The sequence below is a fragment of the Sphaerodactylus townsendi genome, linkage group LG08 (genome assembly GCF_021028975.2).
Source record: "Sphaerodactylus townsendi isolate TG3544 linkage group LG08, MPM_Stown_v2.3, whole genome shotgun sequence".
Lineage (NCBI taxonomy): Eukaryota > Metazoa > Chordata > Lepidosauria > Squamata > Sphaerodactylidae > Sphaerodactylus > Sphaerodactylus townsendi.
The window spans coordinates 68,214,132-68,234,193 of record NC_059432.1 but is presented as its reverse complement, the minus strand read 5'-3'; the positions used below and the strand labels follow the sequence as shown (position 1 = coordinate 68,234,193).

At 41.1% G+C, this 20,062-nt stretch overlaps 1 protein-coding gene across 1 annotated transcript in view; it reads left to right on the top strand.

Moving 5' to 3' along the window:
• GIGYF2 (GRB10 interacting GYF protein 2) overlaps window positions 1–20,062 on the top strand; it is a 98,880-nt gene that overhangs the window by 60,048 nt on the left and 18,770 nt on the right. The window contains 6 exon segments of the mRNA XM_048505068.1: window positions 2,802–2,981; window positions 11,235–11,352; window positions 11,354–11,447; window positions 11,535–11,697; window positions 11,780–11,977; window positions 12,779–12,969. Coding sequence (XP_048361025.1) covers window positions 2,802–2,981; window positions 11,235–11,352; window positions 11,354–11,447; window positions 11,535–11,697; window positions 11,780–11,977; window positions 12,779–12,969 — 944 coding nt within the window.

The window sequence follows — 20,062 nt, the reverse complement described above, 5'->3', positions numbered from 1 at the left end:
GGAACAAAGACTGGGATTGTTTGCAGTAGAAGTACTGAAGACCTGCTGTGAAAATTATTAATGTAGACCAATATAATGCTACTTAGAAACTGAAATCTCCCTCATGTTTCTCCTTTTAAAAAACCTATAAAATACGGAACATTAATTCTTGATTTCATTAGGGGAGAACATTTCAATACATGTTGAGGCATAGCATCATAAACCTGAGAGACAAACACTGTGACCTTCTTGGTGATGGGGAGAAGGAGACTTCACTCATTTGTGTGTTAAGATTTGTTTTAATTCCACCTGGATCTCTTATTTGTTTTTTAAATTACAGGCACTGTGCACATTTGGTGGTAGTTTTATACCAATTTCTGTTTTTTTTAAAGTTCTGGTCTCTTAACGTAGATATATTTGCATGTGTGTTTAAACTGCTTTAGAAATGTAGTCTGTGCCATAGATTAGCATGATGAGCAGTGTGCTACAGTTTGAAAGGGAATCTGCCATATTAGCCTTTTTATAAACATTCAGCAACACATACTAATATATGAGAAAACCTTGAAGAATGTTGAAATGTTTATTTGTCGTGAAATTTGCTCTTGTTTGAGCAGAAACCCCTTAATTCTGTGAGGGAAAAGCACATATGTATAGGAAAGCAGCTAAATTGAACAAATTGAATTAAGATGGAACAAATGGTGGTCTACATTCATCCTAGAAATCATGGCTAGAAATTATGTCCTGTGGTGGTGAACCTTTGGCACTCCAGATGTTATGGACTACAATTCCCATCAACCCCTGCCAGCATGGCCAATTGGCCATGCTGGCAGAGGCTGATGGGAATTGTAGTTCATAACATCTGGAGTGCCAAAGGTTCGCCCTACCCATAGCTATTCCTCCATCTATCGCAAGTTTCATTTTACTGTGGAAAATTTGTTCGTGCACAACATTGTATTAAGGCCAGACTAGCGAACACTGAAAACTATTTAGAGGTTCCTAAAAATGCAGTTTGTGAAAACCTTTTTTATTATAGTAGGGAACAGTATGGGTGTTTGTACATGTTATAGAAAGATTGTTGACATTGCTGTTTGCTATTCTAGTAAAAAATCCTCAATAAACAAATTCTCAAAAGATTGTATTCCAGAACACCACTTTAGCACTTTGAAGTTAGTCCCTTTTAAAACTTCAGATTACATAGCTGTAGACTTTGTTGGCTGGATATCTTTGTTGTATCTGAACTTTTCCATAAACACCATAGCTGGCTTTGGGTCAGACATGGAATGCAGGTGCCCTTTCACTGCTCCTTCTCCTCAGGAAGTCCAGTCAATTAGTTTGAGGCAAAGCCACAGATCTTTTTCTTTTTTCTTTTCATCCTGAGAAATCGTGGCCAAGCACCGACCTCTGTACTAAATAATTTAAATCCAGTAAAATGCGAGGGCCATAAACGTACACACATATCAAGAAACTTTGGGTTTTGTGAAACTTAAAAAAAACCAAACCCAGACTAATAATGAACAAGTCTCTATTCAGTTCCTCATTTTTCAGCAACTTCAGAATACAATGTTTGGCATTTTGAACATAATATAATGCACTTTTCTATAATTAGTTTTTTAATTGCTTGGGCTTTGCAATGAGTTACAACCCGTTTCCAAACACATTTTTGTGTTTTTCTGGAATTAGTAAACTTGCAGCTCAATCATGAGCAGGCTAACTTGGAAGTAATCATACTAATTCAATGTGACATTCACTAAAAAGTGTGTGCAGGGCCATGTTCTCCCCACCCACCCCAGTTTTGTTGTAACGTTTATCGTGTCAAATCAATGCAGCCATGTAGAATACTGTGACTGATGCAAAGGAAGATGTCAAATGTTTAGATAGGAGAAACGTTCATATGGTTCCTCCTTTTCTGTTGTATCCTCCTGAAACATTTCTGAGTTAATCTAAAAGAGAATGGCTAGTTCAAGGTCACCCAATGAGCTTCAGTAATGAATGGGAAGCAGAACCTCGCCCCCCCCCCCCCCGATGCTCTAATCCTTACATCCTACTGGCTTCTCCGTATCATTATTTGAAATGCAGTATTCTACATACATTAATCTTATGTAACGTCAGTGATTTGTTGTTTGCCTTTGACCCATTACTTGCTACTGATCAAAACATAATCACTCCAGAACTGCTGTAATCATTGTTCTAAAAAAAGATCTTTTTGAATGATCCCTGGTGGATGTTCAATAGGAAAGAAGATAGAAATAAAGCTTTTTTAAATGGGTTGGATAATGCAGTGTTTAAAAATTCCTCCCGTGCAAACAAAAACAGAATTGCTGTGCCATGGTAAACTTTGAGTGACTAGGAATAGTGTCTTGATAATGCTGAAAGGCGATCTCATTGAACATCAGGTGGCGTGAAACTGTTTATGCAAACAGACTCTGCAGATGCGTCTCCATCACTTGTTGCTGAGTGAACTTTTGACATTCTTAAATGGTTACAGCTGCGTTGTAGCACAATCCTATGTTGTAGCACAATCCTGTGCACAGTTACTCCACTCTAAACTCATTGAGCTTACACTGGGGTAACTCCGTATCGCATTGCCTTGTAAATCTGCTTTGTGCATCTCAAAATCCTAAATCTGGTTTTTACCTCACAAAATCCACAGGATAGCTTAAACAAAACAATTTATTGTTACAAGAAAGGCAAAGAAAAACATCTTCGGTTTTGTACCGTTTCACCTTGGTGCTCTTGTGATCTCAATTGTGCCGTTCTTTACAACATTCCATATGCTCTTCATAGTAATGTGTTTATCCCTTGCACACTTATTGTGTTTGCAGTGAGACCGAACTTTGAGGAAGGTGGGACAATTCCCACAGGAAGGAAGCATGAATTTATACGCTCTGAGAGCGAAAACTGGCGCATCTTCAGGGAAGAGCAAAATGGTGAAGATGATGATGGAGGTTGGCGACTGGCTGGTTCACGAAGGGATGGTGAGAGGTGGCGTCCTCATAGTCCAGGTGAGAGGAAATACGGGAAGGGAGGTTACAAACTGGTCAAAAGGACAGTAAGTAAACAAAGTCTGCAAAGAACAGATCTTATCTGAAAATCTCTGTAAAACTGCTCTATGATAGAAATAATCAGTTTTAAGTTTTTAGATGAAAAAAAAAGACGATCCTTTATCCGAAAACAGCTAGACAATAACTGAGCTATTCTTACCTTCTGTGGGATTTTTTCTATCAGATGTCCTCCAGGTCTAATTTCTTTCAAGGATCACTCAAATTTCTGAGGCTGCAGTGATCAGATGCTTTCTGCTACTAGGAAAGAAACAGAAAGAAATGTTTGTCACAAAGAATGCTGCATTGTGTGTCTTCCTGACGTCAGACATAACTGATAAATGCACAATAAAGCAGCAGTGTGTCTAACTTAAGACAGTATTGAAATAGCTGAACCAGCACCTCATGATGATCAGATGTGAGAGACTTAATTTCAGACATGAGTATCTTTTTCAGCTCACCAAGACCACTACTAAATCTCATATATTTTTGAGTTCAGAAGTGCTGACTTGCGTCTAGATCAGTGGTTTCCAACCTGGGGTACATGCCAGAGCATTTTGGAGTGTGTGAAATAAATTATTGTTGGGTTTGCTTAAATGGGGGTAAAGTTTTAGGGAAATGAGTTGCCAAGGGGTCCACTCTCAAGCAAAGTGCCATGTGGCCAGGAGGCTGTGGCCTGCAACTGTAGCCGTGGTCAGTTTGCTTTTCAGTTTGGTATCAAACTTTCGTCAGAGCTCATGATCTCATGTTCCCCTTCATCTCCCCTTTTTAAAAAACTTTTTAAAGCAGGAGTACAGTGAGCAAATCATTAACAAGAAAATCATCATAAGAGCCGCAAGAAGAATGACGCTAACCCAGTATTTTATGTTACTACCATTTTCTGTCAGCCAGTGACTGACTGGATCTTCTTCCAGTTGCTCAATTTGCTGAACCTGTGTTTTTATTCGGCTTTGTATTTGATTGATGCTAGCGTTTGCATCGGGAATATATGTACAACATTCAACACCTACCATTGTGCATACACCTCCCTGTGTTGCTGTTAGCATATCAAGGGCTAATCTGTTTTGCATTCCTGCCTGACGCATTTGAAATATTTCCTGATTGATCAAAGTAATTTCGTATTGTGTTTCATTGGAAATGGCAGCATGCAGGGCAAGAACTTCTACAGCCTTTTCTGTGAGGATAGCTCCCGCTTGGGGGCTGATAATGGCGTTGAGGTAATACCACCATATAGCATGTCTGCTCTGGTGTAGATAACATGCAGATAGCATGTCCCAATTACGTGGGCAACGGGGGAGAGTTTTGTGGACTCGTCTTGGTAGATAGTGTCTCCCAATCGTGTATCGACCTTGCCAATCATGGGCTAAATAGGGCCAACCATGGGTGCCACAAACAAATAGATATGGAGGGAGGATGACTGTAGCCCCTTTGGTGCGAGTGTCCCCAAAGAGCTTCTCCTTTTTATTGCACAACTCATGAGATATGGAACCCATCTGTGGGCCAGTGGTGACATTAAGTTGTTTGTAACATATGGGGACTTTTGCAGAGACAGTTACAGCCTGAGCAGGGACCCAAGTGAGTCCATCCCAGATAACATAGTGAGGATAAGGTTGAGTTTTATTAATGTGTTGGTGCACTAACTTTCGAATATAACTTCAGGTGTCTTTCCACTGTTTGGAGTTTCTTACAGCTACAACTATTTCTGTTTCAATCTGTGTCTGATTGGCTGAGCTAATCCAATAAGGGAACCCTTGAGCAGACTCAGTGGGGAGAGGTGCACAAACCCAACAATCACTTTCATTGTGGACTTGCGCTACACTTGTGGCCCACTGCATAAAAGCATTTCCTTCCACCATTGAACATTACAATAAAAGCATTATACAGCATATAATCATTACAGAATTCATTGTAATCACCATCAAACAAGCAACAAATAGATTTTCAGGCATTCCAGCTCTGTCCATGGTGGCGAACCTTTGGACTACAATTCCCATCAGCCCCTGTAGTCCATAACATCTGGAGTGCCAAATGTTCACCACCACTGAGCTATATTCTCTTACTGCAGTTGCTGTTGCACCTGATTGCTTAATGCTTTAATATCCCCCCAAGTAACAGTGTGTGATTCCCCAAAGATTCTACGACGCCTGTAGCGCCCCTTCTGTTTCATTCCCTCCTGAATTGGGCTCATCTGGGTCGCCATCCCCATCAGGTGAAACTGGGGAATCAGATTCGTCAACCCGCAATGCCAACTCATTGGTTTCTCAAACCATAGGCCGTACACACCGAACGTGAACCCACAAAGGAGCTGAAGGCAGTGGTCCTTTGAGTCCTGTAGGGATTTTTTGCGCTTCTTCTGGCAGTAAGAATTCTACAGTCTCAGTAGTGACCAAATCTAGTCCTGCAGTTCCTGCAGTAGTGGCTTTCAGAGACACTATTGAGGATTGAACATCATTTCCTCTGGTTCAGGGGAAGTGTTGTGGGTAAGCCCTCTGACTCCCTGAGTTGTTGTTCGAGACCCGGAGCCCGCCCCTCTGAATGTTTCCCTGCCCCATAGGGTTGCTTCTACACTGATTTGCCCGATGGAATCCTTTCTGATATCGTGGGTACTTCTTTGCTGGTCGAGCAGCTTCTTGTGCCGGGAAGTGGTGTTCCCAAGCAAAATGACCAGGCTTTCCGCATTTAAAACAGTTTCGGTCAGGGGGCTTTAGGGCGCTGCTAAAATGTCAGCTTTATGGGCTTGAGTGCCTACATTTTGACATAGGCGAATCATCTCAGCTATATTTGTTTCAGGGTTCGCCCAAATGGAAGCTAATGCTTTCTTACAATCTGAGTTAGCATTTTCATAAGCTAACTGTTTTAGAAGAACATCTTGAGCTTCCTCATTGTCCACTGTCTTTCTACTGCTTTCTGTAACCTATTTATAAAGGACATATAGTCCTCAGTGGCTTGCTGACCGATGATAGAAAAAGACCCTGTCGGGGAACGAGTGTCGGGGATTTTAGCCCAGGTATGAATCACAGCATCTTCTATCTGGCCAAAAGCACAGCAATCCATATTAACTTGCTGTGGTAGTGCCAGATATTGACCTTCACCACACAACATGTCTAAACTCATAGGAATTGCTACTGGCAAGTTATGTACAGCTATGCTGGCACAGCGATCATTATATTCTTGTAATCAGACAGCATACTGGCCAGAGGTAAGGATTGTTTTTATGAGAGTTTTCCAATTCCACGAAGTCATCTCGAACCCTCCGACAATACCCTCAACAATTCCTTTCGTAAAGGCACTGCTGACCCCATGCTCATGGATGCACTTTTTTAATTCCTTAAACACTGTAAACCCCAAATGTTCATGCAGGAGCATTTGTCCCGCTAGTCATACTACTGAATATGCTGCTATGAGCGGCAAGGTGTCAACTGAAACTTCTCCTTTCTCCTTAAGCTCTGCCACTAGCCCCTGTACAGGAGCAACAAGCTTAGGAGTGAGGGATGAGTTTGGAGGTGCCATGGGTGTAGCACTATACTCAGGGGGTCCAGGACCACTCATAAGAGTTTGAGGACTCAAATGTTCTGCTACGTCTCGACAGAGATGCCATGTGTGGAGTACCACCACAGCCACTTCCTTAATGTGATGCAATTCATATCCCAATTTTTCCCAATCCTCCAATTTCAAAGTCCCAACTACCATACACAGTGCTGATCAATAACCTTAAGCAGCTGAATAAAGTCTGAATCAGAGCATTGATGTCCTGCCTTGTGAAGCAAATAATCTTTCTGTTTCTTTTGATCTGTGGTAAGGGAGGAACCCATTCTTACCGATACTTACCGAGATCCTTGCAGATGAATGACGTCTGTAACCCGTGCCGGGCATGGCAGTTCGGCAAGTAGCAGGGTCCCTGTTTGGGCGCCAGATGTAGCGAGCAATTGTGAAGCAATAGCAAGAAACGCAAACACAGTTGCATTGGAGCTTTGCAGCTACTTCTATTGTGAACTGGGCTCCTTTTATTATACTGTTACTTAATTACATCACCTTGCAAGATCATTAACAGAATTAACAAAGTACAGAGTCCATCGTGGCCTCAGGCTTGTAAAGTACTCCTACTCATTAACAAAGTAGGGAGTTCAGAGACTGATAAAGCACTCTTCTTCTTTATTGACTTATTAGTACAAGGTTTTCTTATAATTAGTGTCACAGAGCTTTTTTATGATTACCTCTCCTGTCTGGAGAATGCTTTCAGAGTTCAGCAAGATCTTCCTTCTGCCCAGGCTTGCCAAGCACTCAAGCAAAAGTGCCACACAGCCAGGAAGCTGTGGCCTGCAACTGTAGCCGTGGTCAGTTTGCTTTTCAGTTTGGTATCAAAACTTTTGCCAGAGCTCCTGATCTCATGTTCCCCTTCAGCCCACAAGTGAAAAAAGGTTGGGAACCACTGGTTTAGATTATTCTTGAGGCTGAATCCCTGTTAGTTACTTTCCGCTGCTTAACCAGCAGAGCCGAACTCTTATGTCGGAGAATGCTACATTATGTATTATATAAACATTCTGTAGATTCCCCTTAGTTCAGAAATAAATTTAAGGGAATATTTCCAATGCTGAAATATTTAATCAATACTATGTAATGTATGAAGTAAAATATAAAAATGTTGGTTTGCTGTAGAATCAGTGGTTGGTTGTTCAGGTCTTATGAGACTAATGAAAGTAGCTTTATATTATGAGATTTGTATTCTGTTTAACAGAAATTCTGTGCGAGGATTATAATACTCGAGTGCTTGGTCTGTCCAAATCTCTCCATGTTCCAACTTGCAGTTTCCTTTCTGTGAAAATGTATAGAAGCATTGAACAGTTTGAAAGGGACCATTTTAACTGGGCAGAGGAATGGCAATGGCATGATTCTTCTGAATAGTAAATCACAATTGTTGATATAATGGAGAGTATTAACAGTAGACTTTCTTAGTGGGTCTTTTAAATTTAAAACGGAAACAAAATTAAGCTGTATTAGATAGAAGGCATGTGACATTCCTATCCATGCTTCCATTTTGCATTAGGATGAGAGTTAAATATCAGCGTATACAAACCTTTTAGACGAGACATAGTCAAAGCTAATTTGTAGCATAGGGTTGCCAACTACCTAGAGAAAAAATACCATGCCCTTTTATTAGAAGGATGGATGGGGTGTTGTTTACCAGATTACATTGTGTTTCTGAAGCATGAAGACTTTCAAACTCCTGTTTCCATGTATTGAGCCTCCGCAAAAGGGACACAGAGTTTCTGTAGGTCTTTTGACAACCCTGTTCTAGCAGTAGAAATGGCTACAAGCACTGATTTTAGTTGCTGAAAGTAGAAAGTGCCCTGATCATGTACACTGTTTAGCATTTCACACGCATATAATTGATCAGTAGACTAGGAGTTCCAATAGCCTCAGGCCCTCTACTGGTTTGTCAAAATACTGTATGTATTTTGAATACAATAAAAGGATATGTGTATTAGATCTTACTCTCTGTGAGAAGCTTGCAGCTGTATGACTGCATCCCAGGCTTTTAATTCTGATGGGAAGTTTGTTAGGGTTAGGGATACAGTGCAGTCTTTTAACTAGCAGAACCATGTTCATAAAGGTCATGGATTTTGCAAAGCCATCTCTAGTCTGATTCACACACACACCTGTCCCAGGTTATAGAGATGCATCAAATGAAGCAGTCGCTGTCTTCAGCCTCCTCCCTGCCTCATTTTCATGCATGGTTACAGTCACACAACCATTTAAAGAAAACCTTTAACATAATTTGGTCATCTGTAAATCTTTCAAATAATTATTGTGCTAGCAGGATTCCTTACCATAGTGAATGAATAATGGCTAATTCAAGAAATAAAATGAAGGACCACAAATTACAAGCTACACTTCAATCCCCCCTGGAAAGAGGCATTGTTGGTAAGCAGGCAAACAATCTACAAGTTACAACATGTGCTTCATTTTTCTTCATACATGCATTGAGCAATTCCTGTGTACATTCCACATATATATAGCTGAATGTGTGATTTAAACCCCTGTTATATCCAGATACTGGCTCCCCAGTTTCATTTGTAAAGTGGACATAACATGACTGTTTCTTACAAACAGATGTGTATGTGTACATTTTGCACATGGGAAGGGCTAGCCGCTAGGAGGAAAAGAAATCACTGATTTTGTAAAGATGTCACTGACTTTCGTAACAGAATGCCTGTATCTTTGGTTACGGAAAGGCATAATAATATTCTGATGAACTCCCATGTTCATTTTCATGGTTTTGTTGTACAGACCCTCATGGGGGGACTGTACATGTTCTGGCTGATTGTGGAGAAGATTAGCAAGCTTCCAAAAGTTTTCTGCTCTCTGGAGAACTCCCTCCCCTCTCCTCAAGAGCGAAAGGCAGGAAATTTCCCACCTAAATGGTCATGTGAGGAGGGCTGAGCAGCCTTCCCTCAGTTTTATTTTCACCACTACTGAGGGGAGAACATGCTTCGCCTTGTTTGTGATCTTCTGTTGCTTCAGTGGAACTTCTTTGAGCTATGGAGCCTAGAAAGACTGCCCTAAACAAGAAGTGCTCCACTTGTGGAGTGAAGATGGCACAGCCGGATGCCCACACAGATGCCCATATTCTCATGAGCTCCATGTACATACATCTACCCATTTTGTAGAACTTCATAGAATTGTCTTGCTGCCCCTCCATGGTTAGTGTAGGAGTGAGGTTCAGTAATACTTAGTAGTAACTGCTGAGGAATGGATTGGAAGACTGAAATGGCATCAGTTCTCAAAGAGTTCCTGTCCTGAGTATGGACAACTTCTTAATCAAAATATAGGAACAACTCTGAAGGCTGGAGAGGGCATGGGGGGCGGGGGGGGGAGGGACTTGCATCTGTTTCAGTATCCAGCTGAAAAATATTTGTAAACTTGTTAGTGTTGTTTTGTTTTTATTGGGCATGCATAAAGGAATGGGGCATGAGCACCAGTAATTTTTATTGGTAAACTTTGGGTATGGTTCTTTTGTCTGGACATTTTTTGCAAAGCCAAATAAAGCCACTGTCAATTGGCTTTATTTGGCTGTTGCAAAAATGTTGGGGTTAAAAATCCTGAACCAGAAGTTTTTCAGTTCCCTACCTGCTTGTCATTGGCTTGGGACATTATTGGGGGTGGGGGAGAAATGGCCCCACTGAGGGCTTGAAAAACATTGACAAGGGAGAGAGCTCCATGCCATGCTGACCTTCCCCAGCACGGCATGGAGTTCTCTCTCTCCCTACCTCTTCCATTGATTCCTTCCAAGGCCCACAAGAGGAGAGAGCTCCATGCCATGTCGAGTTTGCCCAGCATGGCATATTGTCCTTCTCTGTCCCAAATCCACGTGGAGTTGGGAAATGGTGGTGGCAGTGGGGAGATTGAAAAAGCCAAATGTTAGTAAGCTTTTTCGGACCCAGGTGTCTTTGGCTTTTCAAATACATCTGTTTTTTTAAATTTTTAATTAGTAAATGAAAAACCTGAAAAAAGTCAATATTCTAATATGGCTTTTGGGGGGTTTTCTGTGATTTGGGTTTACTGAATCACCAATCCTAACACATGCTCAGGGGTATCATGCATGCTTGTCTAAAAACAGGTAAGACACTTATCATTATTGTTCTGCAACTTCTGGCCACATGTCTTTTTTAAAAAAAAGTTATAGGGACTCCTTTTTGTTGTGTACTAATTGGCTCCTTCTCTCTTCAAAGGAGTCATTGTATTTGAGACATTCTTTTCCCTATTCTCATTGTACCCAAGAGCTCTGGTTAATCCATTCACATTTAAATGGAAAAGGGAAGAAGTGTTTCACTCACCAGCCTAAAAATAGGGAAATAACCTTCTACTGATCACTTCTTATGATCTTCATATGCAGAAAACTGAAATGTTTTTTCTGCAGCTGTGTATGATCCAGTTGTTTGGAGTTATGCCGCACACCCATTCATAAGGTACTTGTTTGTTAATAATAACGTGGCTGAGAGGTAGTGGCCTTTCAAAGGAGCACCGTGAGGGAAGAATACTGGTGATAAACTTTTTGTAAAGTACTAAGTTCAAGGTGGATCATAAGCTGCAGTGATACTATAAAGAGCTGTCACTTTATGTTCTCTTCAGTGTCCTCTTTTTCTGTATCCCTTTTACCTTCCAGACAATTCTTTCCCTATGGAACATTTTTGTTAAGTAACTTTCCTGCTCCCTTAGATGGTCCACGTTCTGCAGGCTGGAGAGAGCACATGGAGCGACGGCGACGGTTTGAATTTGATTTCCGAGACCGAGATGATGAGCGGGGTTACCGAAGAGTGCGATGCGGTAGTACGGAGGGAGGATAGGGATAGCCTTCCTGAATGGTGTTTGGAAGATGCGGAAGAAGAAATGGGAACTTTTGACTCCTCTGGGGCATTCCTGTCTTTAAAAGTGAGAAACTTATTGTGGACTTGGTATACCAAAGCCTGTTATTAATAAGTAGTGGTGTAAAGGTGGATGTGTGTGTTTCATCTTTAGAAGGTTCAGAAGGAGCCAATTCCTGAGGAGCAGGAAATGGATTTCCGGCCTGTGGAAGAAGGGGAAGACCATTTTGATTCAGATGGAAGTCACAGTGAAGAAGCCAAAGAACTGGATAAAACCCACGTGAAGGAAGGTGTTGCAGCAGAGCGAACCGTAGCAGGTATGGAGGGTTTCTTGAGTTTATTTCTCAATCATTGCTTCCATTTTCCAGTCCAGTTAAGTGAAATTATCCATGATTTCAGAAGTAACAGAAGAAACAGTCAAAGAATCTTCACCATCTGCCAGGCCAGGTACTCCATCAAAACCCCAGTCACAGGAGCCATTACCAACATGCCTGCTTGAAAGAAGAGAGGACCATGTTCCAGAAGTAATAGAAAAAACAGGGGATAAAGAGAGTCTAATGGAGGATATCCCACCATCCAAAGTGCCCAATAGAGAAGGTAATCAAAACAGTGGAGGCATATGAAGTCTGACATACTTTAGAAAGAGCAAATATCCAAAATGTGAACATAAGAGTGCATGTTTAAAGCAAGGTATGTGTGATCAGGTGAAAAATCAAGCTCTTTCTTTAATATTGAAAGTATTTCATTGTGTTTATTGGCTAATTTTAGTAATTTGTTCAAGTATAAATACAAGTTCAATGTAACTCAGCAACTGGATTTGTTGGGAGGGCTGATTTTCACCTCCTTCCTACTTACTGTATGTGCCACAACCCAGGATATTTACAGCTGGGCAAGGTTGAAATTTACAAACCATTCACTACCTGTAGTGGACAGAAGGGGAAAACACTTCAGGAAAACGTGGATAGTTTGGTCTGTAGGTTTCTGATATGTTCCTTCTTATTTCTCCACACATAACCTGTCTACCTTCCCATTTCAAGCCAGCTGTGAGGAGGTTTGCTGAGGCTAAACCTTTTCTTTCTAAAAGGGGGCATATATGGGCCAGTTAGTTGTTTCTGTGAGCTTAGAATTTGGCTTAGGAAATGACAGTTGCCTATAGTCAATGTGAAACATTTCCTTGTATAGAATTTAACTATGCACACTGAGGTTTCTGTTACAGCATGTGCCATCTATAAAATGTTAGGTGAAGGGGATCAGAATTATTCTTATCCTTAGACAAATAAAGGTATGTTTATCAAGAGCAAATGATTTGGATCGTTGAGTAGAAAATTCAAGGCTCCTCATGAGTCAGCAAAGCAGGAGCACATAAAGAAATTTGCCTTCCATTCTTTTCTTATTTAGAGCCAGTTTCCACAGTCCACCCTTCAGCACCGATTGCTCCAGATGTAGCTTCCCCTGCTCATCTTCCTTTTCCAGACTCTAATCCACATCCTGCCTTAAGGTCTGTTCAGACATCAGTCACAGCTGCTCCAGGCATGGGGAATATTCCTGCTGACCCAGATGATGAAGAGAGCCTCAAACATGTAGAACAGGTATGCATCTTTGTCTTGGAGACTTGTTACTGTTACACATTATCTGTACTTCTGCCAGGTGCATTTTCCCAGCACCAGTAGAAAGAGTCTGATCTATCCTGCTTATTACATTTTCAACCTGATGTTATAAAACCACCTGTCACTCCATATGAGAGGGAATTATTTTTGAGATAACGGCTTGGAACAACAGCACTGTCAGTTTCCTCTCTAGTCCCAGCTGTGGACTCTCAGAAGCTGTTGCAGGAAAAGACGTATGGGAAGAATCCTGTGCATGTGCATAACATTCTGCATTGTTGTTGGAGCCAAGTCAGTGTTCCAGTAACTTAATTGGATGTGTGGTGTTTGCTTCTGTATGTTGGAATATCATTAGAAAGAGCTTATATATCTATTTCTGAAGTGTGGCAGATCTGCAAATCTGTAAATCCAAGAATTGGACCCACACTGAGAAAAAGGAAATTTTTCTCCAAAGTTGGGGGACCCCCAGGTTTTCAGAAAAATATTTTAAGTTAAAAAAAGTTACATTGGAGGTTTAATGCCATTTTTTAAAAATGTGATCTGCTTGCAACCCGATTACTTACCTGATGAGCCAACAGTGACTTTCAAGGACCCTGCCATTGAAGTGGTAGTTGCCAGGGCCCCTGTTGCCGTGCTGCAGGGTAAGGAAGGAGGGAGAAAGTGAGATTTAAGCGGGGGGGGGGGGATATTGCCAGAGGAGGAGAGAGAAATAGGGAGAGATTGACAGCAGGGAAGGAAACAAAGGAGGGTAAGATTGTCTAGGAAAGGGATGGGAGAAATTAGTGTGGGGGAGAGAAAAAATGGGGAGAAGGAAAGAAACAAAGGTAGGGGATGGGATGAAGCCTCCCCACAAGTTTCTTGTGGGTCCCTACTTATCTGTATTCGAATTGTCAAGTCGGCCAGGATATGTAAATTCGAGAACTGGACTCAAGAATGGGCAAGATGGATCTTTTTGCAAACCTGAAAAATGCCCTAGGTTTGTAGAAAAATCTGATTTTTTTATTTTTAAAGGAGGGGATTAAAAAACCCGAAAATGATCAGAGGAGCACCTTGGTAGCCATTGTGGATGCACTTGGTAGCCATTGTTAGGTCATCACAACTATGATTGATTGCTCTTTTAATACAAATGTCAGATATATTTGGCGTGCACAAGAGGCTTTTTGAAGTAAAACTTAACAATTTTATTTAACTCTATGAGGATATAAAAACCCAGTTTAGCCAGGTTTCATAACATTTGAGGGATCTTGAAACAACAGTAGTAATAAGTAACTTATTATAGTTATTTACAAGGAATATTTTATGATTCAAGATGTAAGGTGGTTCAAAGACAACTTTTGATACTTTATTATGTACTGAAATGGATTGCATTTGGCAGTCTCTGTTTAGTTTCATAAACATAATCTTCTACAAACGATAATTGTTAAACTGGTTAGAGTTAGAAACATATATACCTTTTCCCAGTTTTCTTTTAACAGACCTGGGATCACGCTTGTTTCGTTAGAGCTGTTTTCCTTAAACACTTAAGGACCACGCTGTCATCTCTAGAGCTATTTCCCTTTAAATGCATATGGATCACCCTCTCATTACTGGAGTTATTTCCCTTTACAGCTGGTTATGGATCTTACTTGATTCTAAACCAAAGTGTATTCCTCTCACTCCAGAAATGAATTCTCTGTAGAAAACTTGCAGCTCTCTCTGCTGTCTCCAACTCTGTCAACAGCTCTCTTTCAACTGTCAGTTTTCTAACTAGCATCCTTAGAATCCCATTTGAACTCCCTGTCAACTAAGGGATCCTGTGACCAGGACAGCACCACAGAATGCAGCTGTCCATAAGAACAACAAGCTTTGTTTCTGTCAGTAAGAGGGAAGGGGAGGGCTTTTTCCAGGACTGTTTTGGACTCTTGATGGAGCCCATTGGACATAGCAAGAAGCATTCATAAACTTAATACCACATGACTTGCATGATTCATCTAACTCTGGCTATTTGCTAATGCTCAAGAGCACCTCATGACATCCAGTGTTGTGAAGTGGTAAGAGTTTCAAACTAAGTGCAGTGGTAAGAGTTTCAAACTAAGCCCTCAAATTTCCATTCTGCCCTAGAAACTCACTGGGTAACCTTTTCCCAGCCTTTACACTTCACAGGCAGGGCCAAGCATGACCATTAAGAGCACTCGGGCACATCTCAGTGGGCTGATGGTCTCCCAACCACATCTGGGCCTGCCATTCCTTTGATTGACTGGCTCAGCCTGACCTACCCAAACACTGCCCCCAAACTAGGATGTTGAGGGTTTTCCGGGCCTCATGGCCACGTTCCAGTAGTATTCTCTCTTGACATTTTGCCTACATCTGTGGCTGGCATCTTCAGAGGATCTGGTAGCAGTAAAGCAAGTGGAATATATATGTATATCTGTGAAATTCCCAGGGTGGGAGAAAGAACCCTTTGAAATTGTAAAAAGTGTTAAAGGTGCAGTTTGCAAGTGTAATTTGCATGTGTAAAGTGGAATTCCCCCATTTTTGCATTTGTATGTAACACTGAAGTTGCATAATCAATTGGTAAGGGTATTTGCATAGAAGTTTGCCTGTGCATCTCATTTGCAATCCTTTTTTTTTTTTTTTTGCTTCCTGCAGAGAGACATCCTGAGTCTGGGCTCTACAGACCAATGGTTACTCTACTACAGACATCAGAAGAGCTTCAAGATCAGGAACAAACCACAGGAATAAGATAAACAGCCACCCAAAGGGAAGGTGTTTTTACCATACATCACGGGAATCACTGATTGAATAGGGAAACTGATGAAGAAACATCACCTCCAAACAATCTTCAGACCCATCAAGAAAATTCAACAAATGTTACATTCAGCAAAGGACCAGAGGGATCCTTTGGACACAGAGTGTTATTTGAGAACACAGAAATTGTGGACCACTCTGACAGCCACTAAGTCAGACTATACAGAGAAGCCATTGAAATCCACAAGCACGTGGGCAATTTCAACAGGAAGGAAGAAACTATAAAAATGAACATTTTTTTGCTTCCTACAGAGAGACTCCCTGAGTCTGATGGTGTTCATTAATCATTGTCTTGATTCTGTTTTTTCCAGAAGCATCATTAAACTTGATACCATATGACATGCATGGTTCATCTAACTCTGGCTATTTGCTATTTTTTTACATACTAGTAGCCAAATTTTGTTCATTTTCATAGTTTCTTCCTTCCTGTTGAAATTGTCCACGTGCTTTTGGATTTCAATGGCTTCTCTGTATAGTCAGACATATGGTAGTGGTTGTCAGAGTGGTCCAGAATTCTGTGTTCTCAGATAACATTCTGTGTCCAGCTTGGTTTATAATATTCTGCTATTGCTGATTTTTCATGCTGAATTAGCCTGCAATGCCTTTCATGTTCTTTGATTCGTGTTTGGACACTGCATGTCATGCTCCCTTTATGACTTGTCCAAGCTGCAAGGTATGCAGTAAACTCCTGCAGAAATTAGAGGATCCCTCTGGTCCTTTGCTGAATGTAACATTTGTTGAATTTTCTTGGTGGGTCTGAAGATTGTTTGGAGGTGATGTTTCTTCATCAGTTTCCCTATTCGATCAGTGATTCCCGTGATGGATGGTAAAAACACCTTCCCTTTGGGTGGCTGTTTATCTTATTCCTGTGGTTTGTTTTTGATCTTGAAGCTCTTCTGATGTCTGTAGTAGAGTAACCATTGGTCTGTAGAGCCCAGACTCAGGATGTCTCTCTGCAGGATACAAAAAAAAAAAAAAAGGATTGCAAATGAGTACTTAAAGGCACAGGCAAACTTCTATGCAAATACCCTTACCAATTGATTATGCAACTTCAGTGTTACATACAAATGCAAAAATGGGGGAATTCCACTTTACACATGCAAATTACACTTGCAAACTGCACCTTTAACACTTTTTACAATTTCAAAGGGTTCTTTCTCCCACTCTGGGAATTTCACATATATACATATATATTCCACTTGCTTTACTGCTACCAGATCCTCTGAAGATGCCAGCCACAGATGTAGGCAAAACATCAGCAGAGAATACTACTAGAACACAGCCATACAGCCCAGAAAACCCACAACAACCCAGTGATTCTGACACTGAAAACCTTCGACTATACACTATCCCAAACACTGTGCAAGGTGGAAAAGTCACCAGCCAGCCAGCCTGAGGCTAGGCAGGAGAAACACCACCCAGCTCAGCAGAGCCCTGAGAAAAAGTGAGACAGGGTAGGTGATAGCATCTGGCTCAGCCTGCTTGAGGCAAGGCAAACACTGGCTCCCAGTCAACCACCTCCCATGAGGCAGACTCTGGCATCCAGCCTGGACGTGCCTTGCACAAGGCAAAGCAGATGGTAGCACCCAGGCTGAGGCCCACTCCAAATGATGTGAAGTAGGCAGTGGCACCCAGCCTGGCCAACCCCTGGGCAAGGTGAGTCAGGCAGCAACAAGGCAGAGCCCTGTTCAAGGTGAGGCAGACAGGCTGAGCCCTGAACAAAGCTAGACGTTACAAGGTGAGGCAAAATGCCCAGCTGAGTCCCATGAGAGGCCTGCCAGAAGCCTCCTTGAATCTAGGAAAGCAGCTCCTGGCCAGTTGGCTAGGCAGACTGCTTCTTCTTTCCTCCCACCTTTGGGAGGGAGGGTTAGGTCAGGCAGACTCTCCCTTACTCTTCCTCCCTCCCTCCTTGGGGGGTAGGTCCATAGTTGACTGGGGAGGAGCTTTTCATTCCAAGTTCACTCCTGCTTCACAGTGTTTTCTGAGGATAAAATGGAGGAGAGAAGAATGAATGTACCTTGTATCTGCGTTGTGTAAAAGGTAGGCTACAAATGAAGTAAATGAAAAATATTGCTGGAGATGAAGGAGCAGATGAAAAGCGGGTAGGTGGAAAGGACAGAAGGAAGCAGTGAAGGTTGAGGGTATGGGGGACACCAGGTGATGGGGAAAAGGAAGTAATTCAGAGAAGCTGAGGTTAGAAAAATGTGTGCCATTCACAGGTGCAACTGGGCCCAGCCTAGCAACCACCACTGCCTGACTGCTATAGTTTTCCTGGATAGAGGGGACCAAGGGTAGGGTAAGACAGAAAACGGAAGATGGGAAGAAGATAAAGGTAGATTGACTGATGGATGGGAGGGAGGGAGGGAGAGAAGTCAGGAAAGGAAGGAGAGGCTATGGGGGGTTTTGAGTGAAGGGAATAGTGTGGGAGAAAGAAATTTATCCAGCAAATCCTTGCAGATTCCTACTTGATGCTTTCTAAGTTCAATGGTGAATATCCACAAGATAATAGTCATTTTAAAGATTTTGTTTCCTATGATCCATGTTGGGATCGCATTGTCACTGACATCCAAAGGTCTTAACAGTCCTGTATTGGGAGCTGAAAAAGAGTGACTTATTTGTCTAAATTCCTTACAGTTATGTTTGGGGGTAGGGGTTGAACAATAATCTCAGAATAAGTTTTTTAAACGCAGGTTTCTATGCAGAAGTGAAGTTTGGGCTTCTTTCTGGGAAAATGCTGTCGAGAGATGGTTCAGCTAAATTTCTCAAATATCTTTGTAAATCTGAGACATGTGTTTTCTTAGACAAGATTTTTTTTTTACTTTTGCCATCTTTAAGGGTTGATGAATTCTGTAATCTGGTAGTATTTTCCAATAGATTCTAAATTTAAACAGATATGGCCTCATCACGTATGGTGTTGCCTTGGGTTTCTCGAATGGAAAGAGAAAATTAACTCTTACTTATTCAGAAGGTAAACGCCTAACTTAAGAAATTGAGTTTCAGTTTTAGATTAACTGTTGTGTTCAAGACAGTTCCTAGATCTTGTTCCAGAATGCAACTACACCAGATGAGTTTAGTGAGTACAGTGAATCACACCCAGTTTTGATTTTCAAGTTGATCAGAAGTGGGAAACTAGCAAGAATTTTGAGATTGATAAAAAGGCTGATAAGCAGCTCATATATTGCATTTTATGTGTGACATACTTGGGTTCTGATACTCAAGTAAGAAATTTGGATATACCTTTTTCCAAAATACATACAAACAAACACCTTTCCCATGCCAGCTGTATGTTTTAAATGAAAAAAAAGTGTTGGTTACGTATTTTACATTTATGAATCCTTCATGTCTGAAATGATATATGCGTGTGTTATACTCCATTATTGGGAGCCAGTTTCAAAATATCATGTACAAAGTAATCACTGTATACAGAAGTAGCAATAAAAATTGAGCGGAAAGGCAGAGTGAGTCTCTGTTAACAAATCTGAAGAGAATAACACAGATAATACTTTATTGACCAGTAGTTCAAATGTAGTACATATTGTAAGAGATTTCAGTTTTCTGATCATTTCTTTACAACTATCAAATACATAACATATTCATATATATTAGCAGGTCTACATTTCTTATTTGCTCATCCCTAAAAGGGTGACTATTGGAATCCAATTGGAATCCAATTAATCCAATTAATCGAATTGGAATCCATTTGAAATCCATTTAATAGAATTGCTGTCTGAATATTCAAGTGTAACTGACTGTGGTCTATTGCAATGTGTATGTAACAGAATAGTTTTAAAATGGAAAGCCTTGGGCTCAGTAAGGCTTGTTTCTAATTAGACGTGCATAGTATTGGACTGCACATGCCTTACACTGGAATTTTTTAAAGTATAGTTCAGCTTTTTAATACTTGGCATTTTAGTAATCCTAAAGTATCTGTGTGCATACATGGACTCTTTGTCAGCAGTAAAAGACATTCTTATGTGGCTAAACAAAGGAATGTGACTAGGAATTAATGGCAAAATAGAGCCTGTACCAGGGTATGCCTGTATCCTGTTGCTGTAGATGTATATAATTGTATATTTAAGGCATTTAACCTACAGCATCATTCCATCATAGTTTGTGCTAACCGCAATTTAGGATTCAGACTTTGGTTGGAGGGTTCTAGCATACAAATTTACTGCTCCCAGATGCCACTACCTGAGGCTGCAGTGTGTAGACGTCAGTTCCAATATTAGTACCCCCTATGGACTTCCTAGAAAGTCTAGCTGGTTGTCCAACAGTGATGGAGTCAGATGGA